Source organism: Nesoenas mayeri (assembly GCF_963082525.1).
Source record: "Nesoenas mayeri genome assembly, chromosome: 19".
NCBI lineage: Eukaryota > Metazoa > Chordata > Aves > Columbiformes > Columbidae > Nesoenas > Nesoenas mayeri.
In genome coordinates, this window is record NC_137568.1 from 11,727,677 (window position 1) to 11,748,869 (window position 21,193).

Consider the following 21,193-nt stretch of genomic DNA (forward strand, 5'->3'; position numbering starts at 1 on the left):
AAATAACTCTTTACCTCCAATAGTAAAACAAAATGCTTTTCAAAAAATTAGTGTCACAAGTAATTTCACCCTATTTAGCAACAACTGGATTTCAATCTCTAAACCCACAGCCCGTGGGCAGGGAAGGGTGGGAGGCAGGCAGGTTGGGTTTGTTTGATAAGTGAACAAAAATCATGCCTGGGTACTCCTATCTAGTTAAGGTTGGCAGGGGAAGGACCTTTCCCAATGGAAGGTTTTGCTGTGCTCCCCGATGAGGCTCCCAAAAAAGGTTTCCCTTCCTCAGTCAGAGCTGGATCCTCCATCCAGAGCCAGTGGAAAAGGGCCAGAACGCCTCAAAAAACAACAAACAGAAGGGCTGCTATTTATTTTCCCCGAAGCAAAGGAAATGGGAGCAAACCAGGAATGCAGGAGTCAAGCTGCGGGTCACGCACGTCCCTGCCATCCCGGCCCGTCCTCACCCACCCGCCGGGCCAAGGCGGACTCGGCACAGGCGAACCCCGATTGGGGCTGATTTGGTGCGGTGCGGACCTGCCGGGGGATGGATGTGCAGACGCCACCGCACCCGCGTCCCCACGCTGCTCCGGACACCCGCCCAGTCCCACACTCGGACATTCAATAAGCCAAAAAATACACATGTTCCACGCACAGGCATGTCCCTCGGTTGATGCTCAAATCGAAAAAGCCTCTACCTACTACGGCAATGAGGATGTGCAGCTAATTAACTTTCTAGGAGTCACAGATGAACAGGAAAAAGCACATTAAGAATGAGACCTTGTGACGGGCACGTCTCAGAGGAATTAGCAAATTGCATAAGAGGAACCTTTATTCCAATTATAAATTAACACCAGCGACGAGACCCAGCACATTTTTACTGCCTCGTGAAATAATTAACCCATCAAATCCAGCTCCACGCAGATCAGGCAAGTGAATATTAAAAGCTGCTCATCTTCGCTGGGCAGGTCACCAGCACCCTCGAACTGCCCCGCGGTGTCACCCTGTCACCCCCAGACTCCGGGTACATGCTGGGAACCTGGTGTCCCCCAAAAAGGTGCTTCCCGTGGTCTAACCAGCTGTGGGAAGCCCTGAGGAGGAAATTGGGATTTTAAATAACACGCAGCTATGGCCGGAGCGGGTGCGACGGCCTCTCCTCCCCCACGGCTCCACCAGCCCCGCGCTGTTCCCATCTCTTCCCTACTACGTGACTCGCACAGATTTAGAAAGCAAAATATACATCCTCGAGGCACGTTCTGAGCCAAACGACAGACACCAGCATTATTAACCAGGAGAGTATCCCTCGGATAGCTGTTTATCGAGTTCTCAAATCCTTCCCAAGGGTTCTCGCCAAAAATAGCCTAAAATTCACTGTGCAAAATGCGCAGTCCCAGACTATATCCCAAAAAAAGCTTGCAAGCCTCGATTTGCAAAAATAGAAGAGGGCAGGAGCACAGGCAGTTATGCTTGAGAGGGTTAATGGGATCCAGCTCCTACTACCAACACCCACACATGCTCTACTCATCCGTCCCACGTGAAGATCCTCAGCCTGCTCATGAAAACCATAATGCAGCCACAAACCACAGCCCCAAATATTTCAAAACAGGTGCAAAAAACAAGCCCCAGCACCTGGGCAAGGGTTTTATCTGCACGGGTCCCTCCTGCAGCACAAGGGGCCGGCATGGAGCACACATTGACACAGGCGAAAGGCTTTCAAAAGGCACTTTGGCTACTGTTTGTTTTAAATCTAAGGAACGGTCCACCCAGCACATGTGGATTTATTGATTTACTCTGTACTTGGAGGAAAAAAATAAAACCCAAGCACACACAGAAACCAACCCTGAATCTGACTGACAAGAAAAATAAACCCGATGGAGATGGTATTTCCAGGAGAGAATTACAGCCCCGGCTCCCTGTCCTCCCACCCCCCATCATCTTTTACAGGAGAAGTATTGGCAGACTCCTCGTTATAACTGAGTAACGGCCCCTCGGCTCGGCCCTGGGTTATAGATTAACCCCTGGTTCGCTGTAACACGTGCCCTGCTCCCCGTGCACCGGCAGGTCCTGAGCCCCCCACAGGAGCCACTGTGTGCGGACAGATGTTTCGTAGCAAAATGAAGCCTGGAGGTAGAGGAGATGAAGCTGATTAAGCCTCATTATCCTATTTAGCGCAATGATGGCAGAGCCAAGAGGACATCACATGGCCGGGGAGCGGAAAGAATAACGTGGTTAACAGCAGCGCGGATGCGGGCAGGTACAACCCACGAGGGTTTATTAAGCGCTCTGGCCAGCCTGCCTGCCCCTATTCCCTTCCCAGTCCCACCAACTGGGAACTCCCTCTTGCTGGGAGGAGCGTTGCAGGGCAATGATGTGGAAAAGGCAGGAGAAAGGGGGTTCTGCAAACCCCACCATCCCACCCAAAACTCACCCTGGGACCTGCCTGCAGCAACCACGGGTGACGTCCTGGGGATCTGGCAGCTCTCAAAGGCAACACACGTGTGTGTAAGCACTGAGGGGCACCAGCAGCCAGGGGGTCGGGGCTGGGGCATCCCCTGGACTCCTGCGGGATTCCTCCGGGAAAAGGGCGGCCAGACCAGGAAACCCAATAACACATCACACTCTGAACAAAACCCAGCGAGTCAGCAGAGCTGCAAGACACATTGGAAGGATGAGAATAATACTACTTAATTCCAGCATCTTTATGTTGGAATATCTACTCAGGGACCTACTGCGTTGAGCAGGATTGTTAAGTAAACTCTCCCTCAAAGGTTTTGGGTCTTGGCATCTAAGACCTGTATTCCCAAACCTTTCTAGTAAAGGCAATAACATCCCATACACCCCTGCCCCTCTCCGTGCAGAAGCCTCCTCAAATACCGGTTGAAAATCAAGTCCTCATTTAAAAAGCAACCATAAGATTAAAAAAGAGTGAAGGAAGGAGAGAAACCCATTACAGCATCACTGGGGCCAGGGAGGGAAGAGACAGGCAGAGCACTCATTAGGGAATTCAGATATTCCAGAAACTACAGCCCCTATTATTAAAAACACCTGAGGTCTGCTCAGCAATGCTCTCGCTCCCAAACGCCCCGTTGGGGTTGCTCTCCTGCCCCAGCCAACGCCGCAGGTCAGCAACTCCCCCATCAGCTCTGCGAAAGGACGAACAAACACGGCACAGGCTTCACACGGGGAAACGGCGAAAGATAAAGACGTAATAGGTTAAACCTGCCTTTTGCAAGGAATTTAATGAGTACAGCTGTTCAGCATCATTAACCAGTTTGTCCTGGAGGTTCAACCCTCCCGTCGGCCCCGGCTCTGCTGAGCAAACACTCAGGTCCCCGCGGAGCCGCCGTGTCCCCGCGGGGCTGAGCCCGAGCGAGGCTTTGCTGCGACCCGGGAGCGGGGCCGGGCTGATAAGGAGCCATTAAAAGCTTTTACTACCTGTTGCTATCCAGCAAACGGAGCCTGGAGGAGCGGCAGGCGGAGAGCGAGCTCGCTGTGCAGAGAGCAGCTGCTAAAAACAGCTCCTGCATCCCGCCCAGGGACAGGCACCCCACACTCCACCCGCATCCCTGTAAGCGAGGGGGGAAAACACCCCAACCCTGAGATTTTAACAGATTTAGAAAGAAGGAAGACTTGTTGGAAGTGAAGTGCAATGGCTTAACCCTTGTCTGAGCAGCATTGGCTCCTGGGAGAGAAATCTGGGCTCCAAGGGAAGGGAGACTCATCATGAGCTGAATTTCTCTACCAGAACAGCCCCGAGGACAAGGAGCCTACAGGAAAGCTGGAGAGGAACTTTTTACAAAGGAATGTAGCCATAGGACAAGGGGTGATGGCTTTAAACTGAAAGAGGGGAGATTTAGATGAAATATAAGGAAGAAACTCCTCCCATGAGGGTGGTGAGGCCCCGGCACAGGCTGCCCAGAGAAGCTGAGATGTCCCATCCCGGGCAGTCGGGCTGGACGGGCTTTGGAGCAACCTGGGCTGCTGGAAGGTGTCCCTGTGCGGCCGGAGGAGACACCCAGCGTGGGGACACCCTCCCAGCCCCGCGTCAGCACATGGACCAGCACCAGCTGTCCTGATGGCACGTCCTCTCCCGCCCAGTGCAAACAGCTGGGTCAGCCCAGAGGAGGTAACAGCTCCTCTCCCATCGGTATTTGAAATGGATTTCCAGCAAGATATCATTATTTTTATATATACATATATAGAGATTGTGCTGCTCCCTGCAAGACTGTCACCCTGCTCACCCTTGTCACCACTCATCCTGCTCTCTGCAACACAAGAGCTGCACCTCCCCGACCCTCCTTCCCCTCCCCACGCTCCCATTTCACAACGCGGCCAGCAGGAAGAAGCGGCTTTTGTGGTCCAACTGTTTATCGACCCTGTTGGGAAACAGCAGCTTCGGGCAGCTGATCAAACACAACCGGGCCCCATCGGCACCTCGGAATGAGGACGCTGGCATCCCCAGCCCCAAAACAACCTGCAAAGGGCTTGGGAAGCCGACGAGGCAGGACGGGCAGGGAGAGCGTGGAGCGCAGGCTTCCAGCCACCTGACACCGCTGTAACTTCATTTACTTGTTCTTGAAGGCATCTGTTTGTGCTGGAAGCCGCACACCGGAATATCAAGCAATTCTCTCCATAGCTGAGGATGCGTTTGACCGCACCTGCTGCAGAGGCTCAGGGAGCAGCGGCACAGGGAAGGCTGACGCGGCGGGCTCCCCCGGACACGGGGTCACGGCTGCACAGCTCATACTCACACCCACACATAATCCTCCCTCACACTACAATAAACACCAAACATTTAAAAGCTTTCTGGACGTTTTTGAAAACCTCTTTACCGACTAAGCCATCCTTGTGTTTCCAGCTGTAAAAATCCAAGAGCTTCCAATTTACTTATTTTTTTCTTTAATAATACTCTCAGACAGCAGGATGGTTCATGCAATTTTGAAATGCTTAGAAGGTTGGCAGCTCTACAAATTAAACCCCTGGGCTGAAAGAGAAGGTCACACCTGAACTGTTCGCAAAGTGTTGCCAGTGAAAAGAAGAAAAGCAGAAGCGTGAAGGAAGGAAAAAAGAGCTCAGATGGCCTAAAGCTGCATCCATCACCGGCAGAGCCAGCCGGGGCGCTGGAGAAAACATGGTTTCATTAAATCTGTGATAGAAACCGATCTGTGTGTGGCTCCTGTCACAGCAGAGGCGAAGGGAGAGCCCGGGAGCGGTGACTCACCAGCGCCGGGATGAGCAGGTCGGCAAAGTACACGAAGGCTGCTCCCAGGGTGAAGCCCACGGCCACGGGGAGGAAGGCGAAGGCTCCGAAGGCACCAGACTCCTCGGCCAGCTCGATGGCCGGGGCCAGGAGGGACCAGTAGGACGCGGCCAGCATCACCTGTGGACAGAAAGGCAGCGGTGAGAACCACGGACACACCGGAGCCACCAGGACCCAGCACCAGCAGCATCCCCACCAGGAACTCATCCTCCAGCCAAGGACACCACTGCCCGCGTTCCCACGAGCAGCTTGGACATTGTCACCCAGCACAGCCACCAGAACCCGCGTCCCGATGGAACAAATCGCCAAAGGATGGAGAATGAGGGTTTTTCCCCCGTTTTCACCAAGGGTGCTGCTTCTGGGCTCAAAAGTCCAAGGCAGCAAACGAACCACATGAGCTCATTAGGGTGATTTTCTGTGGGGTCAGCACAGCCAAAACAGCCCTGCAAACAGGAATGGGGAAACCGCCCTCCCCTCGGGGTTCTGACACGGGAGCGGGTACATCACCCCAATGCCAGGGTGAACCAAATCCGTCCCGCGCGCCACTCCGAGCTTCTCTGCAGAGCAGGCGCAGGAAGGAAACAACCTCGATCTTGTGCAGGAAAACAATAAATATCGGATAACGCCCGGAGCCAAAGCGCCACGTCCAAGGCAGCCGAGGGCAGCCCGGGCCCTGCGCGCAGCTGCCGGGGCTCACCCGCCAGGGCTCCCACCCCCCTGCCCCACACCAGGGGCTCTGCAAACCCTCTGAGCCGCACACACCAGCTCCTGGGCCGCCCCCATCCTGATGTCCGCCCAGAGAACCAATTGTCACCCCAGACTGGCGCTGCCAAATCCCACCGCAGCATTTCACCAGCTTGTTTGCACCGGGAAAATAAACCCTTTGAGTAGCAGAGTGCTTTATTTTGCTTCTTTCGTAGCAGGGAAGAAAAAGGAATTGCCCAAAAAAACCATCAAAAAAGCCAACTTTGGGAGTTGTGGGGATCTCCAGCCCAGCCCTGCTCAGAGCTGGTTGCTCGGGGCGTTACCCAGTGCAGAAAGCCAAGCACGGCACCGGTTTCACAAGCTGATACTAAAGAACATAATATTAACATGCATTTTATCACCTTATCTCTTCCTCCCCTCTGCTGCCTGACGTACTGGGCTGGATTAATTAAAAAGTCATCAGCCCAGCACGACGCTCTCAGCAGCAGCCGCTCGGCTCCGCGGGAGCTCGGCTGGGACAGCCCCCATCACACCAGTCAGCCGCACCAGCACGGGTGCGCCCCAAAATCCCAGCAGAAACCTGCATCAGGCTTTGGGAAGGAGCAGCAGCAGTGGGAAAGCCTGTCAGAGGGCAGGTTCCGGCACAGAAAGGAACCTTTCTGCATCTGCAGGACCTGCATCTGCAGGACCCGGGTTCAGCCCGGACACAGCAGCGGGGAGGATGCTATGGGGAAAACGGTCCCCGGAGCATCCCCCAAAGTCCCGTTTGCGGAATGCTCAGAAGAGATGCTGCTCCGCTCGCTCTCACAGCACGAGCGTTCACCCGCGGAAAAGAAGCGCATAACAAACTATTATATTTTAAATTATTTTTAAGGAAGGAATGAGATGCCTGTTGCTGTAGACACCAGTCCCTGAGGAATTGTGCAAATCCCAGCTCGCTGTGGGTAAGAAGAAAGCAGGCTGTCACGGCAGGTGGAGCCAGGCTGTCAAACTTCAGATTCAAATGCCACCTCCTTCAAAAAACAACCACACACCTCAATGTGGAAACACAAGCAACAGGAAAGAGCTTTGCAGAATTATATTGTCATCTTATCATTTTCCCGTGGAAAACAGAGGCTTGACACGGCTCAGCCTCCAGATCCCGTCACCAAAGCTCCCACCGGCTTCGCTGTACGGGGACTCCGGGGGAAGGAGGTGACAGGGCTGGAAGCCACCCCAGCTGGGGGAGCAAACTGTGGGGCTGCACCTGCCAGCTCCACCCGCTTGGGAAGGAAAAGCCATTTATTCCTATACCTTGTACGCAGAGGAACCCCCAACAACCTACTTGGCAGGGGAGGCAACAGTCACTGCTGCACCAGCCACCCCTGGATCCCCTAAGCCCAGCTCTGAGCTCAGGCTGGGTTTAGTGACGTGGGTTTAGCAACAAGGGCTTGCCTGGGCGCAGCCAAGGTCTGGCTCAAGGCTTCTACCTCCTGCCCGCCCTGTTCAGCGTCAGAGCCCCCGGTGCAGCAGCATCCCTTGTCAGGGGATGCTCATGGACTAACAAAAGGGTGAGGATTTCTGCCAGCGACCTGATTTAAATAACAAAACAATTATTAATAATTAAAATAGTCATCCAGCCAGGGACAGGAACTCAAACTCCACCAGCGTCACCGGGCAGGCTGGTGACAATAGAAGAGAATAAAAGAGAAAACGTCTGCCTGGGGTCTCCAAAAAACATGAAGCCTCTTAGGTACGATCCTCTGCACAAAGCAGCAGCCCAGCTGGGAGCGGGGACCCATGGCTCGCTGGCACCGCCACAACCCACGGCTCCTGCCAAACTGGGCTTGAACGCTTCTGCAAAGAGACTTTGTGCTCCAGAGCCAAGATCCAACAACACCGTAAATCCAGCACTGTCGAGAAAACAAGCTGCGGTTGATGGGGGAGGAACCATCGCGCTGAAGGCGGCTGCGGATCTAAAGCATCCCCAGGCTGCAGGGAGCAAAATACCTTCCCTGGGATCCATCAGCAGGACCGGGACAAACCCCAGCTCAAATCCAAGTGTCTTGTGCCACGGAAAATGCCTGAATGCAGGTCTGCGTCCTCACGCCGATGGAAAAGCCACGCAGGAGCTTTTATTCTGCAAATACTGAATAAACAGGACAGTGGTCTTCATCCCAACCACAGCCGGAGCCCAGGGCCGGCAGAAGAGTCCTGGCACAGGGAGCATCCGCGTCTGGGTTACGATTAAAACCCTCTCGTCTCACCCGCTGCAACAGCAGCATCTGGTCGCGCTCCTGAGCGGCCACCGGGATGAGAACGGCAGGTTGGGGGAAACACGCTTTAATGGTGTGCGGATCAGAAAACCCAACCGCTTACGAGCCAAGCACGTCCCCTGGGCAGCACGGGGACAGGAGGGGAGAGCGAGACACTGGTGGGACACCTTCCCTGCCAAACTTTTTAGCCTGGCTTCATCAAGGCTCCAAGAGTAGGAACCAGGCTCAGTAGACCCGTGTGAATTACTGATGCTGTTTAAAGCAGCACTGAAAGGGAATATTCAATATTAGATGTGCCTGGTGCAGTTTAAAGAGTGTCTTTATGATTTTCTGCTTCACCTGGGACAGAAGAAGAAATCAAACTGCGACCCAGTAAGAGGAACCACCCTGCGAGGCCGCCCGGGCTCACGCAGTGTGCGTGATGTCTGAGCACAGCACCTCCAGGATAACACCGAGATAGCAGAGAACACCTGAAAAAAAGGCCTTACTTAAGAATATCAAGACTTAAGAGAAAAGCCAGAATTCCACATCAGATGCCCAAGCAAGCGAAGCCTTGTCTCCATGGAAACACATCACCTCAGAGGCTTTCTCATACAAAACCCTCTATTATCCGCGATTTCCAGAGAGGGAACTGAGGCAGAGAGAAGCTAAATGCTCAGACACCCAAGCGGAGGTGCAGGGCTGGAAGCAGCCGAGCTGCTCCGTTCCGCAGCGACCAGCCGCACAGGTCCCCATCGCCGCAGAGGACACTCGTGCCATCCGCTGTGGCCGGTTTGAGCCGCGCCAAGAGCGGGTTCTGCTCTGCAGTTGGGATGCTCCCGGCACATCCCAGCCGGCACCGCGTGCCCCGGCTCACACCGGCTCCCCAGGCCAGATGCAGCACCCGCGGGGAAGGCAGCGCTGAGCGCCGCTTTCTGGATCCCAAATTAACGCTCTGAATCCCAGACCGTCCTCCTCAAGGTCACCTGGACATCTCTGTCCCGTGTCCTCCTGGCTTGGCAGTGGTACAGAAGTTCTTTTAATCACTTCTGGTTTTATTTGGCTTTGCAAGCTCCCAGAAGATGAGCAGGTAAGTCATTCCCAACAGGAGAGAGAACCCTCCGTTACACCGTTTCTCAGTGGTCCTGGTCTCAGAGAGCACCCTGCACGCTCCCTGGGACCCTGATGACCATCGGCGACCCGGAGCCAAGCACCCAAACAGTGAGGCTAGAAGCAACACCTGCCTCTGAAAGCACAGGACAAGCTTTGCTAGTTCTGACTAAGCACCAAGGGAAGTTTAATTAAACCCAGCAGCCCAGATTTCAGAGTGGAGATAATGTGGAAGTTCAGTTCTGCCTCTATCCCACTGCTCGGAGAAACAGACCGTCCGTATCTGCAAGAGATCTACAGCAAAGACGTGTTATGAACAGACACCCCTCGGAGCAAGAGAAGCCGTCTGCGATCAGAGCAACACTGCTGCCTAAAGAGACACTTCTTATAGGGAGGAAAAGAGAGAAAACAGTACAAATAGGCTCCCAAACCGGCTGCTCCACATCCTGCCCAGTGGCCCCAGCAGCACCGGTGGCACCGTCACCTGGGGATCTCTGGCATCTTCCTCCGAAAGAGCCAGCTGTGGTGACCCCGGGTGACACAGGCAGCTCAGCCCAAACAGCACCTGCGGCAGCTCGGGCCCATACACACGACCTACAAACCGCAGCTCACAGGTGGTTTATGCAGCAGCACCTTCTGCCATAGGGACCTGTCCCCGCAGGTTCCCCGCTGACGGTCCCCTCCAGACACGGCAGGAAAAAACATTCCCCTTTTGTGCCCCGAGCGCCACAAACTGAAAGAGGCTAGGGGAAAAGCAAATGTTTGCAGGACTCGAGCTTCCCCAGCCCAGCCACACCTCTGCGCGCAGCGTGACTCAGTGCTGCTGGCAGGGTGACGTGGTGACACGGTGGCACAGACGGCACCGCGCTGTGCCGGGGCAGCACCGGCCACGGCAAACACCCCCCGGTACCTCCCCAGCCAGGGGATGGGGACACAGGGGACAGCCCAGCCCAGCTGTCCCAGCAGCATCACCTCAACACCGCCGCAGCGGCTCCCGCTTGGCTCGCGGGGACCAGGGTGTGTCTGCCAGAGAAAAACTGCTCCGAAATCAGAGCGCAGAGGAAAGCTCCAGAACAGGCCACTCCTAATGCCAGAGATTCATTTATAAATGATGGCCCAAGAACCTGCTACAACAGACGAGTTGAATTATTCACGTCGTTCGGTCGCAGGCGCGTTCCAGGAAATCTTGCTGGGGAGCAAACCCGGCTGTGCAGCGCTCCTCCTCACCCACCGCGGCGAGACCGCGCACGGTGCCGCTGGGTTTGCTGCAGGCGTTGGGAACGGCAGAAAACCTGTGACTTCCAGAGCCGCAGACACTCAAGTCGCAGCGTGCTCAGCAGCGCTGCGTGTCTGGGGGGGCATGGGGAGGAAGGAGCCCCGCTCTGCACACAGCCTGGGCACAAGCAGCGTCACCGTGTCACAGGTCACCCGCACTGCAGGATAGGGCACCCCAAAACTAGCAGCACCGCCCACGCCACAGAACCAGCCACACGGCCGGGACACAGCGACCAGGACCAGGCAGAGACCTGTGTACCCACCACCGCCCACGCAAGATGAGCTGCCACCCCGGGCACATCCCCTGGGCACACAACAGCACCCGAAGGAAAACAACCATGATTTCAGATGTCTGAGCTCCCACCTGCTCCCCAGCGCCCCAGCAGCAGGAGAGCAACACCCACAAACCCTAAGACAACTGCAAGCCGCAGAGTTTCATGTCTTCCTTCAAGAAAAACGCAAAGGTGGCCACATTTTGTGTGCACCTTAATGTAGAGCTCCTTAACGCAGGAGAGCGAGAAGCACAAAGTGAGCTGAGCTGTACACGTGAACCCGCAGGCCGAGGGCTCTCCTGCCCATCTCGTCACCTCGCTGCTCCAGGAGGAGGGTTGGGAAACCCAAGGAAATGGGAAAAGTTTAACTCAGGAAAACCAAGTCCATCATGACCCACCTTGTGCCACCTCCACCCTCACTGAGCAGGCGCCAAGAGGTGACCAGCGTCAAGCCAGGCTCTCCCCTGCCCCACCTGCGCCTCGGGCAATTATCCAAGAAACACTAATGTGAGCGGGCAGGCAAACGAAGCGCGGTGGGGTGCGGAGGTGCTGACGGGAGGACACAGGCAGAGATGAGCAGCAGGATGCTGTACTTACCCCCGCGGCGAAGCCCAAGCTCCCATCCAGGATGCGCCTCTGCAAAAGAAACAAACACAAAACACCCCAGTTACCCCCAGCAGAGGCTCCGGAGCGCGGCCACACCACAAACCACACCAGGGGGAAGCGGCCGCCATGCTGGCACCACCTTCTTCTCCCCATTCCTGCAAGCCAAGTGAGTTCTGTGCTTCGAGGAAAGCCGAGCCCACCGCCCTGGGGTGACGGCACCCACCAGCACCCAGAGCCTACGGTCGGTCCTGGCGCCCGCCCAACACATCAACCGCTGGTGCCACCCGGAGCAGGCGCTGGCACCTCCACTGCCCGCGCCAAAACGCTCCGAGGACGCAGAAACGTAAACCAGAGTTTCCTGCCCAAAGACACACGCTGTCCCGCGCTTCCTCCCCTTGAGGATTCTGACTCCTCTAACAACGGGCGGCTGCAAACAAAGCCGTGACCTCCCGAAACCAGTGCGTTCCTGCCCGCTGCACCCCCAGCGCCGTTTTTCTCCTTTAGCACATCGCCCTCCCCCAGGAAGAAAACTAACGCGTTCCTGCAAAGGAAATCTGACTTTGCAACAAACTCCTGAATAAATCATCACAAGAGAGAGGCATAAATAATAAATTCATCTGGGCAATTTTGAACAACAACAGCAAGAGAGGCCTCTAATTTTGGAATACAAGATGACTTAAAGATCAGCACGTTGCTTGTTCCGAGCACAGTCTGACCCAAATCCTGCACCGGGGACATGGCAGCAAAACCAGGTTATGGGCAGAGAACCTGCTGTTCCAAACGCGGGGCCCTGCCTGTACCCTGCCCCATCTGCTACAGCACATACCGCAGCCCACGGCCAGGAATTTGATTTTCTCCTCCTCTTCTGCACTGACACGCAGAAGAGAAATGAGCTGGAATCTTCCTCCTCCTGCCCCAGGACCCCCAGGGTCAACGTCAAGTCCAAACCCACGCGCAGGCACAGCGCAGCCCCCGTCCTGGACCCCATTTGCCTCCTGGGGACCAAGGACACGATCCCAACACCCACCTGCCCGCTGGAAAACACGAACACCAGTGCCGAGCCCGCCGCCGTCAGCCCCCAGGTGAGGAGGGTTCCCAGCACCGCCTGGGTCACCGGCCCGTGTCCCGGGATCATGCTGACCTGGGAGAGACCAGGTGGTTAAAAACAAGGATTCACCCCCAAATTCCTCCCTGGTTCAGAGGGGAGCGCAGCCCAAACCCCTCCTCGCCAAAGGGGATGGGGTGAGTTTAACCACCCTCCTGCAATGCCTATTCCCCCTAAGGCTTTGCAATTTAATCCGAGCTCAGAGGAGTGGGGGGTTATCTGAGCCCCGGGGAGCTGAGAAAACACACACGGGGGTGTAAATACTGACACGTATATAATATAATATAAAATATATAAAAACGCACAGATGTTTATATATTTACATGTAGACATATGAAAATACACGCGCTTTTGTACATTTATGTATAAATATAAAAGGAGCACACATGCATTTGTACATTTATATATAAATATATAAGAACCACGCATGTATTTGTGCATGGATATATAAATTTGTAAGAATTACATCCACCGTGGTCCCTCCCAGGCCCCCAGCCCTGCCCCTGGGCCACCGCCAAACCCTGCGGGGTGGGTGCCCAGGTCAGGACCCCCCCGGTTGCTCGGACCCGGGGACAGGGAGACCCCCCTCCCACAGCCCACACGTCCCCGGCTCCCCCTGCCCAGGGCGGGACCGCAACAACCCACCGGGCCCCCTCAGCACCACGTCGGGCACCACGGTGCCTGCACCCCGGAGCTCTACAGGTCCCAGGCTGGTCCCGGGGCTCCTGCCCCCCCGGACCCCACGACCGGTCCCCGCTCACCGCCCGGCGCTCTCGCCGCCACTTCCTGGTGCCCGCACACGTGTCGCCGCCGTCGCCCCGCCCACTCCCGCTACCGCCACCAATGGGAGCGCGGCGGGGGCGGGCCGCCCGCGGCTCTGCGTTTCGGGCTGGCGAGGCGGCGGGAGAGCGGTGCGGGCGGGCGCGGAGCTGTCGCTGTCACTGTCGCTGCCACCCCCGCGCACATCGCAGCCCCCCCCGCTGGGCTGCATAAAGGCACCTCCTGGTCTTGGGGTGTCCTGAGAGTGTCCCTTCCTGCCACCCAGCAGCTCGTGAGCGCGGCCCGACACATGGTGAGCTGTGCCCGTGCAGCGCAATCAGCCGCGCTCATTAGGAACCAGAGGCTGTGCCTTAATGATCGGCACATGGCAGCCTGCTGGAAACAACCCCCCACCCGTCACTGCTGGCATCTGTCCCCACAGCCTTTGGAGGGTGCATCGGGCACCAGCATGTCCTCTCCCACCCGTTGGTGTCCCCTCAAGGCATCACCACGGGGCACATGGTGGCCAAGCCAGCAGCGGTGGCAGGAGGGAGAGGGACAGCGGGAGCCAAATCAGACCTGGTTCCCGCTGGTGCCTTCTGCCTGTGTCGCGCCAGAAGGCGCAGCGGGTGGCAGAGGGACATATCCAGCTCTTCTGCAGCACAACCCCTCTTTGTTAGGGTGTTTATCTCTTAATAGCCTTTGATCAGACTCCCTTGCCACAGCTGGGAAAGGTCAAGGCCGTTTGAAACCTCCCCTGATTTAGGATTTAATCAATCTCCCCCCTGTAATTGCCTCCATCCTTCATTAGCTCCTGTAACAAGGCAGATGCAGCAGGAGGTGCCAGCTGGGAGGGACATGGGGACAGAGCAAACAGAGCTCCCCCCGCTGCCCCCGGGCTTCCCCGGCCAGCAGTGACGGAGGCGCTGGCAGGGCTGGGGACAGCTGGTGAGACAGCGGGGCTGGTCCTTGGGGACACGGCTGACACGGGAGCCCCGCACGCTGCCACGGGCTGGGGGCGGCTGGCAGCAACGTCCCTGCCTGGGGACGCGTGGGCAGTACCGGGCAATGGGGACAGTCGTGACGGCAGGGAGGCTCCGTGCAGAAGCATCAGCAAAATCAGCTCACGTCCCCCTTCCCCGGTGTCACTTCTGCCTTCAGGGACATTCCCATGTCACCTGCCCCAGGATCACAGGGCTGCCCCCGCACCAACCGCTCGTCCTCCACAGCTCAGCCCCAGCGCACTGCCCGGAGTCCCTCAAAGGCATTTTGAACAAAAGCAGCTCAAATTCTTGTGCAATCTCTCTCATTAACGTGCATGAGATACTGCAAAGGGCAGCACTGCAGTCCCGGCTCCGGGGAGCCTTGGGGCCATCAGGACCTAAACCCCTTGTTTTTTATGCAATAAACCCTTCAGCAATGTCTGCGGTATCTGTGACAGAAGGTGCAGAAGGACACATCCCAGCGGAGCGATGTCCCAGGGCACTGCGGGCTAGGGCAGGTTTGGAGATGTCCCAGACATTGTCCCTCTGCTCCCGTCCTGTGTCCCCTTTGCACGGGCTGGGCTCGTGGCCGGGCGCGTTCCCAGTGCAAAGCCGTTTGTGTCAAACCGGGACAGTGGATGGAGCCAGGCTGGACCCGCACCAGGGCGGCTGCCCAGCCGAGGGACAGAGGACAGCCAGCCAGAGGTGTCCTGGGGACAGGGCACGGGAGCCGCGCAGCCCCGCGGGCAGCACCGGGCAGGGTCGCACCATCTCCATCGTGCCAGATAACTGCACCTATTAGTCATAGGGCACAAAGTGACAGCTTTATGCTTCTCTGCTGGCTTTAGGCTCATCGTGAGAGACACGATGGCTGCGTTGCAAGGCTGGGGGAGTAGAGAGTCCCTCCGACACCAAGCTCCAACCTACAGCTCCTTTGAGCAGGAGGGGACATGAGTACCAGCGCTCAGCACGTGCTGTAACCAACCCCGACATCTCCAGCTGGTGCAGAAGCCTGACTGCCAAGCGCAGAGCACTGTTAAATCCCGATTTAACGTGCATGACCCTCCAACAAGCCAGGCACAGCAGGGAGGGGCACAGGCAGGAGCAGAGATCTCAGGCCGTGGTTGCCAAAGGCTCATTAGCACCAGGGGTTTAGCAATATGATTCCCGGGGAATGTGTGCGGCAGCTTTCACCACAGCCCAGGCCCGGTACCCTCGGCAGAGATCAATACGTTAATTACGGAGGCAAATAATGGCAGGGAGAGAATGGAAGAGGTGGGAGTGGAAGGAGCCATATGCAGGGAGGTCTGGCTGGAGCGGGAAGCAGCCCCGGGGAAGGAGCTGCATGTGGGGGGTGCAGGACCCCCGGAGAGCCCCTGACCCGCCAGAGAACCTGCATCCCGCGGAGTGGGGATGCTGCAAGGATGCTGCCGCCTGGCCTGGCCGCAGGTGGGGGTGCCTGAGCCTCTCCCTCCCCATCCATCATCGCTGCCGATTAGATCACATCACCGGCAGGAGCCAGGTGGGTCCTGCCCTGTCTGCCCTGCCTGGGGGCTGCGGGGAGGTGGTCCCAGACGGTTTGTCTGGTTAATGAGCAGAAAGCAAAGCCTCCCCCATCGCAGGCATCCCTGTCACTGAGCCAGGCAGCCTCCAGCCCGGCGCCAGTGGGGCCACCAAAGCCACTTGTGGCTGTGGGGCTGGAGATGGGAAGGAAAAGGGAAAGGCAGGGACACCCAAAGCACCCGTGGGAGAGGGAACAGGAGAGACCAGCAGAAGGGCTGTGGACACTCCTGGGGACAGCAACAGGCAGGGCTGAGACAAGCTGGGCATGCGTGGGGACTCTGTGGCACCCACATGGGACCCAAAAGTGGGTGGTCATCCCTACGCACCCCCATCTCTCCCCTAGTGGCGTGGGGCAGCTGCAGGCAAGCAGAACAAGCATGGGCGCAAATCCTTCCCCTCCTGACTGCTGGGGAACAGCAGCTGCCTCCCAGTCCCCCCAGTTCCCCACCAGTCCAGCACAGCCAACCTGATCTCTGCATAATGCCACAGATCTCATTGCCTTCCCTCCACATATTGGGGAGAAAGGCCGGCTCACCCTAACCCTCCATTGGCAACCAAAGCCTCGGCTCCTTACAACACTCATTTCCAGGACAGGGGTCGAACGCTCTTTTCCATGGGGAGTCTTGCAGAACAGCTGGGAATGGATGGCAGGAAAATTGAAAGGACTTTAAAAACAGCTTTATGGTCATGTAATCCCCATGCCCCTCTCCCCTGGGTTATATCGGCTGTAGAAGCCGTGTGGGAAGAGGCCATGCATTTCTCCTGGATCCAGCCCCATCAGTAAATTGTTTTTCAGCAGAGTGAATGCTTCCCAGGCTAAAGGACAAAGACGAGTTTATCTGCCAGCACCAAACCAGCTGCTGGGGTAAAACAATGTCTCTCCAAACCAGAGGCCACCCAGAGGTACAGATCAGACCCTGCGCTAGGCTATAATTCAACCCCAAATCTAAGCAAAAGAAAAGAAACTCTTCAAGAGGCTCAAGCACACTTCCCAGTTCTGCAGCCGCTGTGCTCCTCGCAGGCTGGATGTAGCTCAGAGCAGCCCCTCGATACCCTGCCCGGAGCAGCATCCCAGGGAGCTGCCCTCAGCGTTTGCACAGGTGCCACCGAATGGGACATCCCAACCCCAGCACCCCGCAGAGACCCCGTCCCCATCCGCCAAACCATCCTCAGCCTCCCTCCTCACACCCCCTCACTGGGACATTGCATTCCACACCGCCTATGCCAGAAGGAGCTTTTTCAGCTTCCTAAAGAATTCTGAGGTGGATGATGATTCTTGCTCCTGCTCCAGGACCCTGTGCCTTCAGATGCACCTTGGGAAGTGGATGGCAAAGTGCAAATGAGAACCTCGCAGCCCCTCTTGCCGCAATCAGCAGCCTCGCTCAGGGCTCTTTGTTCCAAGTCACTCTTAATTTCCTGCTTTCTATTGTCTGGTTGATAACTGATGGAAAAGAGGGGTGGGCAAGGAATAGCTATTATTTAATTGCTTTCAAGATCTCAAACAAACCAGAGCAGAGGTTATCTCCCCCAAACCTCTCTTTTTTGGTCTTCCTCCTCCAGTCATCGTTACTGGGTAACTGCGGAGGGGGAGGCTGCAGCAGTAGCGCCCACGTTGTGTGAGTCCCCAGAGACCCCAAAGCTGTGGGCAATCACTGTGTCACCGTCCCAGCTCCCCCAGGCTGTGCCAAGTCAGCAAGGATCTGCTTCACCTTCCTTTGGTGGTGAGGTGCCACATCTTGGGACCAATGTATTCCCAGTTTCCCAGGAGAAACCAGGACCCCCAAACAACTCCTGGGGTCTCCAGCTGGGGTCACAGTGTGACCATCACGCTGTCACCACCCTGCCCCATCCTTCCCCCCTGTGGTGGCCCTGGAGACATCAGGAGAAGCTGAGCCCTTTGCACCACCACTGGAATCGAAATGTGGAGAACCAGCGTCTGCAGCAGGAGCCGGGCAGGGGAGACCAAGGTCCTGTGAGGAGGTGCAAGGACCTGAAGCCCTGGGACATCTGTCCTGCTGGGAGCCCCTTGGAACCGAGCAGGTCCCACCGTGCCCAGGGGGCAACCAGGGTCCCTGCACCCACGCTGCCTGCTGCACAGCACCCAGCACATGCCCCTGAGACCCCCTGGATTTGGACACCCTTCCCCATGCGCCCACAGCAGGAGAGGCTCCGCTCCCGAGCACAAAGCCGGGGGGCGCAGCGCCGGCCGGACCGCGGGGGCAGCACCGGTGCCCCGCTTGGCTGGCGAGGGACGGGCAGAGCCGGGTGCGCGGCGCGGGCAGGGTGGGCAGAGCGGGCAGGGTGGGCAGGGGAGCGCAGAGCCGGGTGGGCAGCGCTGTCCCCGCTGTCCCCGCCCCGCAGAGCCGCCCCGCGCGGGGCGGGGCGCAGCCGGTGCGCTGGGTCCGGCGGCGGAGCCGGGATCGGCGGGTGCGCGGAGCGGGGAGCGGAGCGGCGGGCGCTGCCGGAGCCCCCCACGCCGGGCCGGGAGCAGGTGAGCGGCGGGGCCGCGCCCGGGGCAGCACCGGCGGGAGCGGCGGGATGGGAGCGGGGGGCGGCCGCTCTCCGCCCCGAACGCATCGCCCACGGGAGCCGTCCCGGCTCGGGGTGCCCGTCCCGGCTCGGGGGTGGCCGGGAGGGCCGGGGCTGGCAGCCCGGGGACGGGCAAGGCGAGGGGAAGCTTTCCCCCTTCGCTCAGTGCTCCGGGCATCATCGCGCCCAGCGGGGACTCACCGGGTGTGTTTCGGAGTCCGGAGCGCGGTGCCGCTGGAGGCAGGAGGAGCTGCGCTGTGCCCGGGGCGCCGCTCGGCACCACTGGGGCTCCGGGGGACGGCAGGGCTGGTGGTTGAGGGAGAGACCCTCCAGGGACCATCTCTCCCATGGAGCTTGGCAGCAGGATGGGCAAATCCTCCCCAGGAATCCCTTCATTTCTACTTATTCTCCAATTTCTAGAATCTTCTCCTCTATCCCTAGAGCAAGGGAAGATGACATCTGGGTTCCCCTGAACCAGCAGGGACCAGCAGAGCCATGGAGCTGGAATATGAGCTGCCCAATGCCACCGCGTTCTGGTTCTCCCCGGCTTCCGCCTTCGACAACTTCTCCGTGGAGGCGCCCACCAACGCGTCACAGAACACCACAGGCCACCACTTCGACCTGACCAGCAATGCCATCCTCACCTTCATCTACTTCGTGGTCTGCATCATAGGGCTGTGCGGCAACACGCTGGTCATATATGTCATCCTTCGTTATGCCAAGATGAAGACCATCACCAACATCTACATCCTCAACCTGGCCATCGCAGATGAGCTGTTCATGCTCGGTCTGCCCTTCCTGGCCATGCAGGTCGCCCTGGTACACTGGCCCTTTGGCAAAGCCATCTGCAGAATTGTCATGACGGTGGATGGGATCAACCAGTTCACCAGTATCTTCTGCTTGACGGTTATGAGCGTTGACCGGTACCTGGCCGTTGTCCATCCCATTAAATCTGCCAAGTGGAGGCGGCCCAGGACAGCCAAAATGATCAATGTGGCCGTTTGGGGTGTCTCCCTGTTGGTGATCATGCCCATCATGATTTATGCTGGGGTGCAGCATAATCACGGCAGGAGTAGCTGCACCATCATCTGGCCGGGAGAGTCGGGTGCCTGGTACACGGGCTTCATCATCTACGCCTTCATCCTGGGCTTCCTGGTGCCTCTCACCATTATCTGCCTTTGCTACTTGTTCATCATTATCAAAGTCAAGTCCTCGGGCATCAGAGTGGGCTCCTCCAAGAGGAAAAAGTCTGAGAAGAAAGTCACCAGGATGGTCTCCATCGTGGTCGCTGTCTTCATCTTCTGCTGGCTCCCTTTCTACATCTTTAACGTCTCCTCAGTCTCCATCCTGATCGTGCCCACGCCTGTCCTCAAGGGCATGTTCGACTTTGTGGTGGTCCTCAGTTACGCCAACAGCTGCGCCAACCCCATCCTTTACGCCTTCTTGTCTGACAACTTCAAGAAGAGCTTTCAGAACGTGCTCTGCCTGGTGAAGGTCAGCGGCATGGACGAGGCGGACCGGAGCGACAGCAAGCAGGACAAATCCAGGCTCAACGAGACCACAGAAACCCAAAGGACCCTGCTCAACGGTGACCTGCAGACGAGCATCTGAGAGGACAGCGGGGTTGTCTGTCCTTCGCTCTCCTCTCCCCACTTGCGCCCAGCTGGCAGTGGCACGTACGGAGTCGGGGCAGAGGTGCCAGCTTAGGGGACGCGGGTGCGCAGACGGAAGGGCGGAGGGTCCTCGGGTGGGCTCCTACTGAGCTGCTGGCAGGTTGTCTTTCACGTGCTGAGAAGGATACGGATCAGGAGGTGCTGCCTTGCCAGGAAAACAAAGACAACTTGTAGCAACGCAGCGCATTTCAACACCAAAGTGCCCCTGTGGGCCACAGCCATGGCTAGGGTGGCCCCGCTGGCTTCCCTGGGGTTACCCTGGGGCTGGTTGGCTTGGGGTGCTCTGCCGCAGAACGGGTGCTGGCACGTGGACACACAGAGAACAGGGTGACCTCGGGAGGAGCCGAGGCCACGGTTGTGTGCCAACACGTGTCACCACGGACATGCATCATCTTATAGCAAAGCCCCGGTGGGAGCTCCTGGAGAGCCCAAGCGTGCTCCCGCAGTCCCCGTCCCTGCGGAGACAAGGATATTTGGGATTGCATTTTGCAAATTACTCCATCGCCTCCCCTGGAGGCTCCGTGCTGCTGTTTGACTGCACCGTTTGCACAGCCGCCCTGCCCAGGGGACACAGCAGGACCGGGCCGGGGGCGGCTGCCCCCTGGGAAGCAGCTCCTCTGGTCCCACCACGCTGCACCTGCCTTCTCCAGCCCCGCGGCTCCCGCTGCCGGGGAGCCCCTTCCCCCCCCCGCCCTGACGTCACCTGCCCGGGGGTTTGCTCCTTGGATGGAGGATTTTCCCCCTTTTTTGTCCCCGGTAGCCCCTGCCCCTCCTGCCGCCCACGTCCGCTCACGATCAGTCCTGGGCTGCACCTGCGGCTGTGGCCGCGGCTCTGAGCAGCCACGGCACGATCGCCGGTGTCAGTCCCTGCTGGGAGATCCTTGGAAGCATTTGAACTGCAGCAAAACACGGGGGATTTGGAGCAGCCCAGCACCCTGCTGCCGACGGCTCCTGCACCCAGGGACAGGTGGACATGTCCAGCTGTGGCTCTGAGGATCGCGGGGCTGCCACGGTGAGTGAGCATCGACCGCTGGCACCGCCCTGTGCCGGCCAGGCAAGTCCCGCCGGTGAAGCGGTGATGGAGAGCGTGGAGGACGGGAGGTGGGGGCTGGTGGAGACGTGGCCACA

General features: G+C 57.9%; 2 protein-coding genes across 2 annotated transcripts in view; one reads left to right on the forward strand and one right to left on the reverse strand.

The window, feature by feature from the left end:
- Nucleotides 1-18,673, reverse strand: part of SLC39A11 (solute carrier family 39 member 11) — a gene marked incomplete at its 3' end in the record, with an annotated part of 80,135 nt that extends 61,462 nt beyond the window's left edge. The window contains exons 1-4 of the mRNA XM_080356364.1: nucleotides 18,594-18,673; nucleotides 12,481-12,594; nucleotides 11,445-11,483; nucleotides 5,213-5,371 (exon numbers count right to left, since the gene is read on the reverse strand). Coding sequence (XP_080212490.1) covers nucleotides 5,213-5,371; nucleotides 11,445-11,483; nucleotides 12,481-12,588 — 306 coding nt within the window. The 5' untranslated portion in view covers nucleotides 12,589-12,594; nucleotides 18,594-18,673. The remainder of the gene's footprint in view (nucleotides 1-5,212; nucleotides 5,372-11,444; nucleotides 11,484-12,480; nucleotides 12,595-18,593) is intronic.
- Nucleotides 18,674-18,887: 214 nt separating this feature from the next.
- Nucleotides 18,888-20,003, forward strand: SSTR2 (somatostatin receptor 2; the record flags this gene model as incomplete). The annotated part of the gene is made up of 1 exon (XM_080356411.1): nucleotides 18,888-20,003. One exon carries the CDS (start codon nucleotides 18,888-18,890, stop codon nucleotides 20,001-20,003), a length of 1,116 nt encoding a protein of 371 aa, XP_080212537.1.
- Between the last annotated feature and the right edge of the window lie 1,190 nt (nucleotides 20,004-21,193).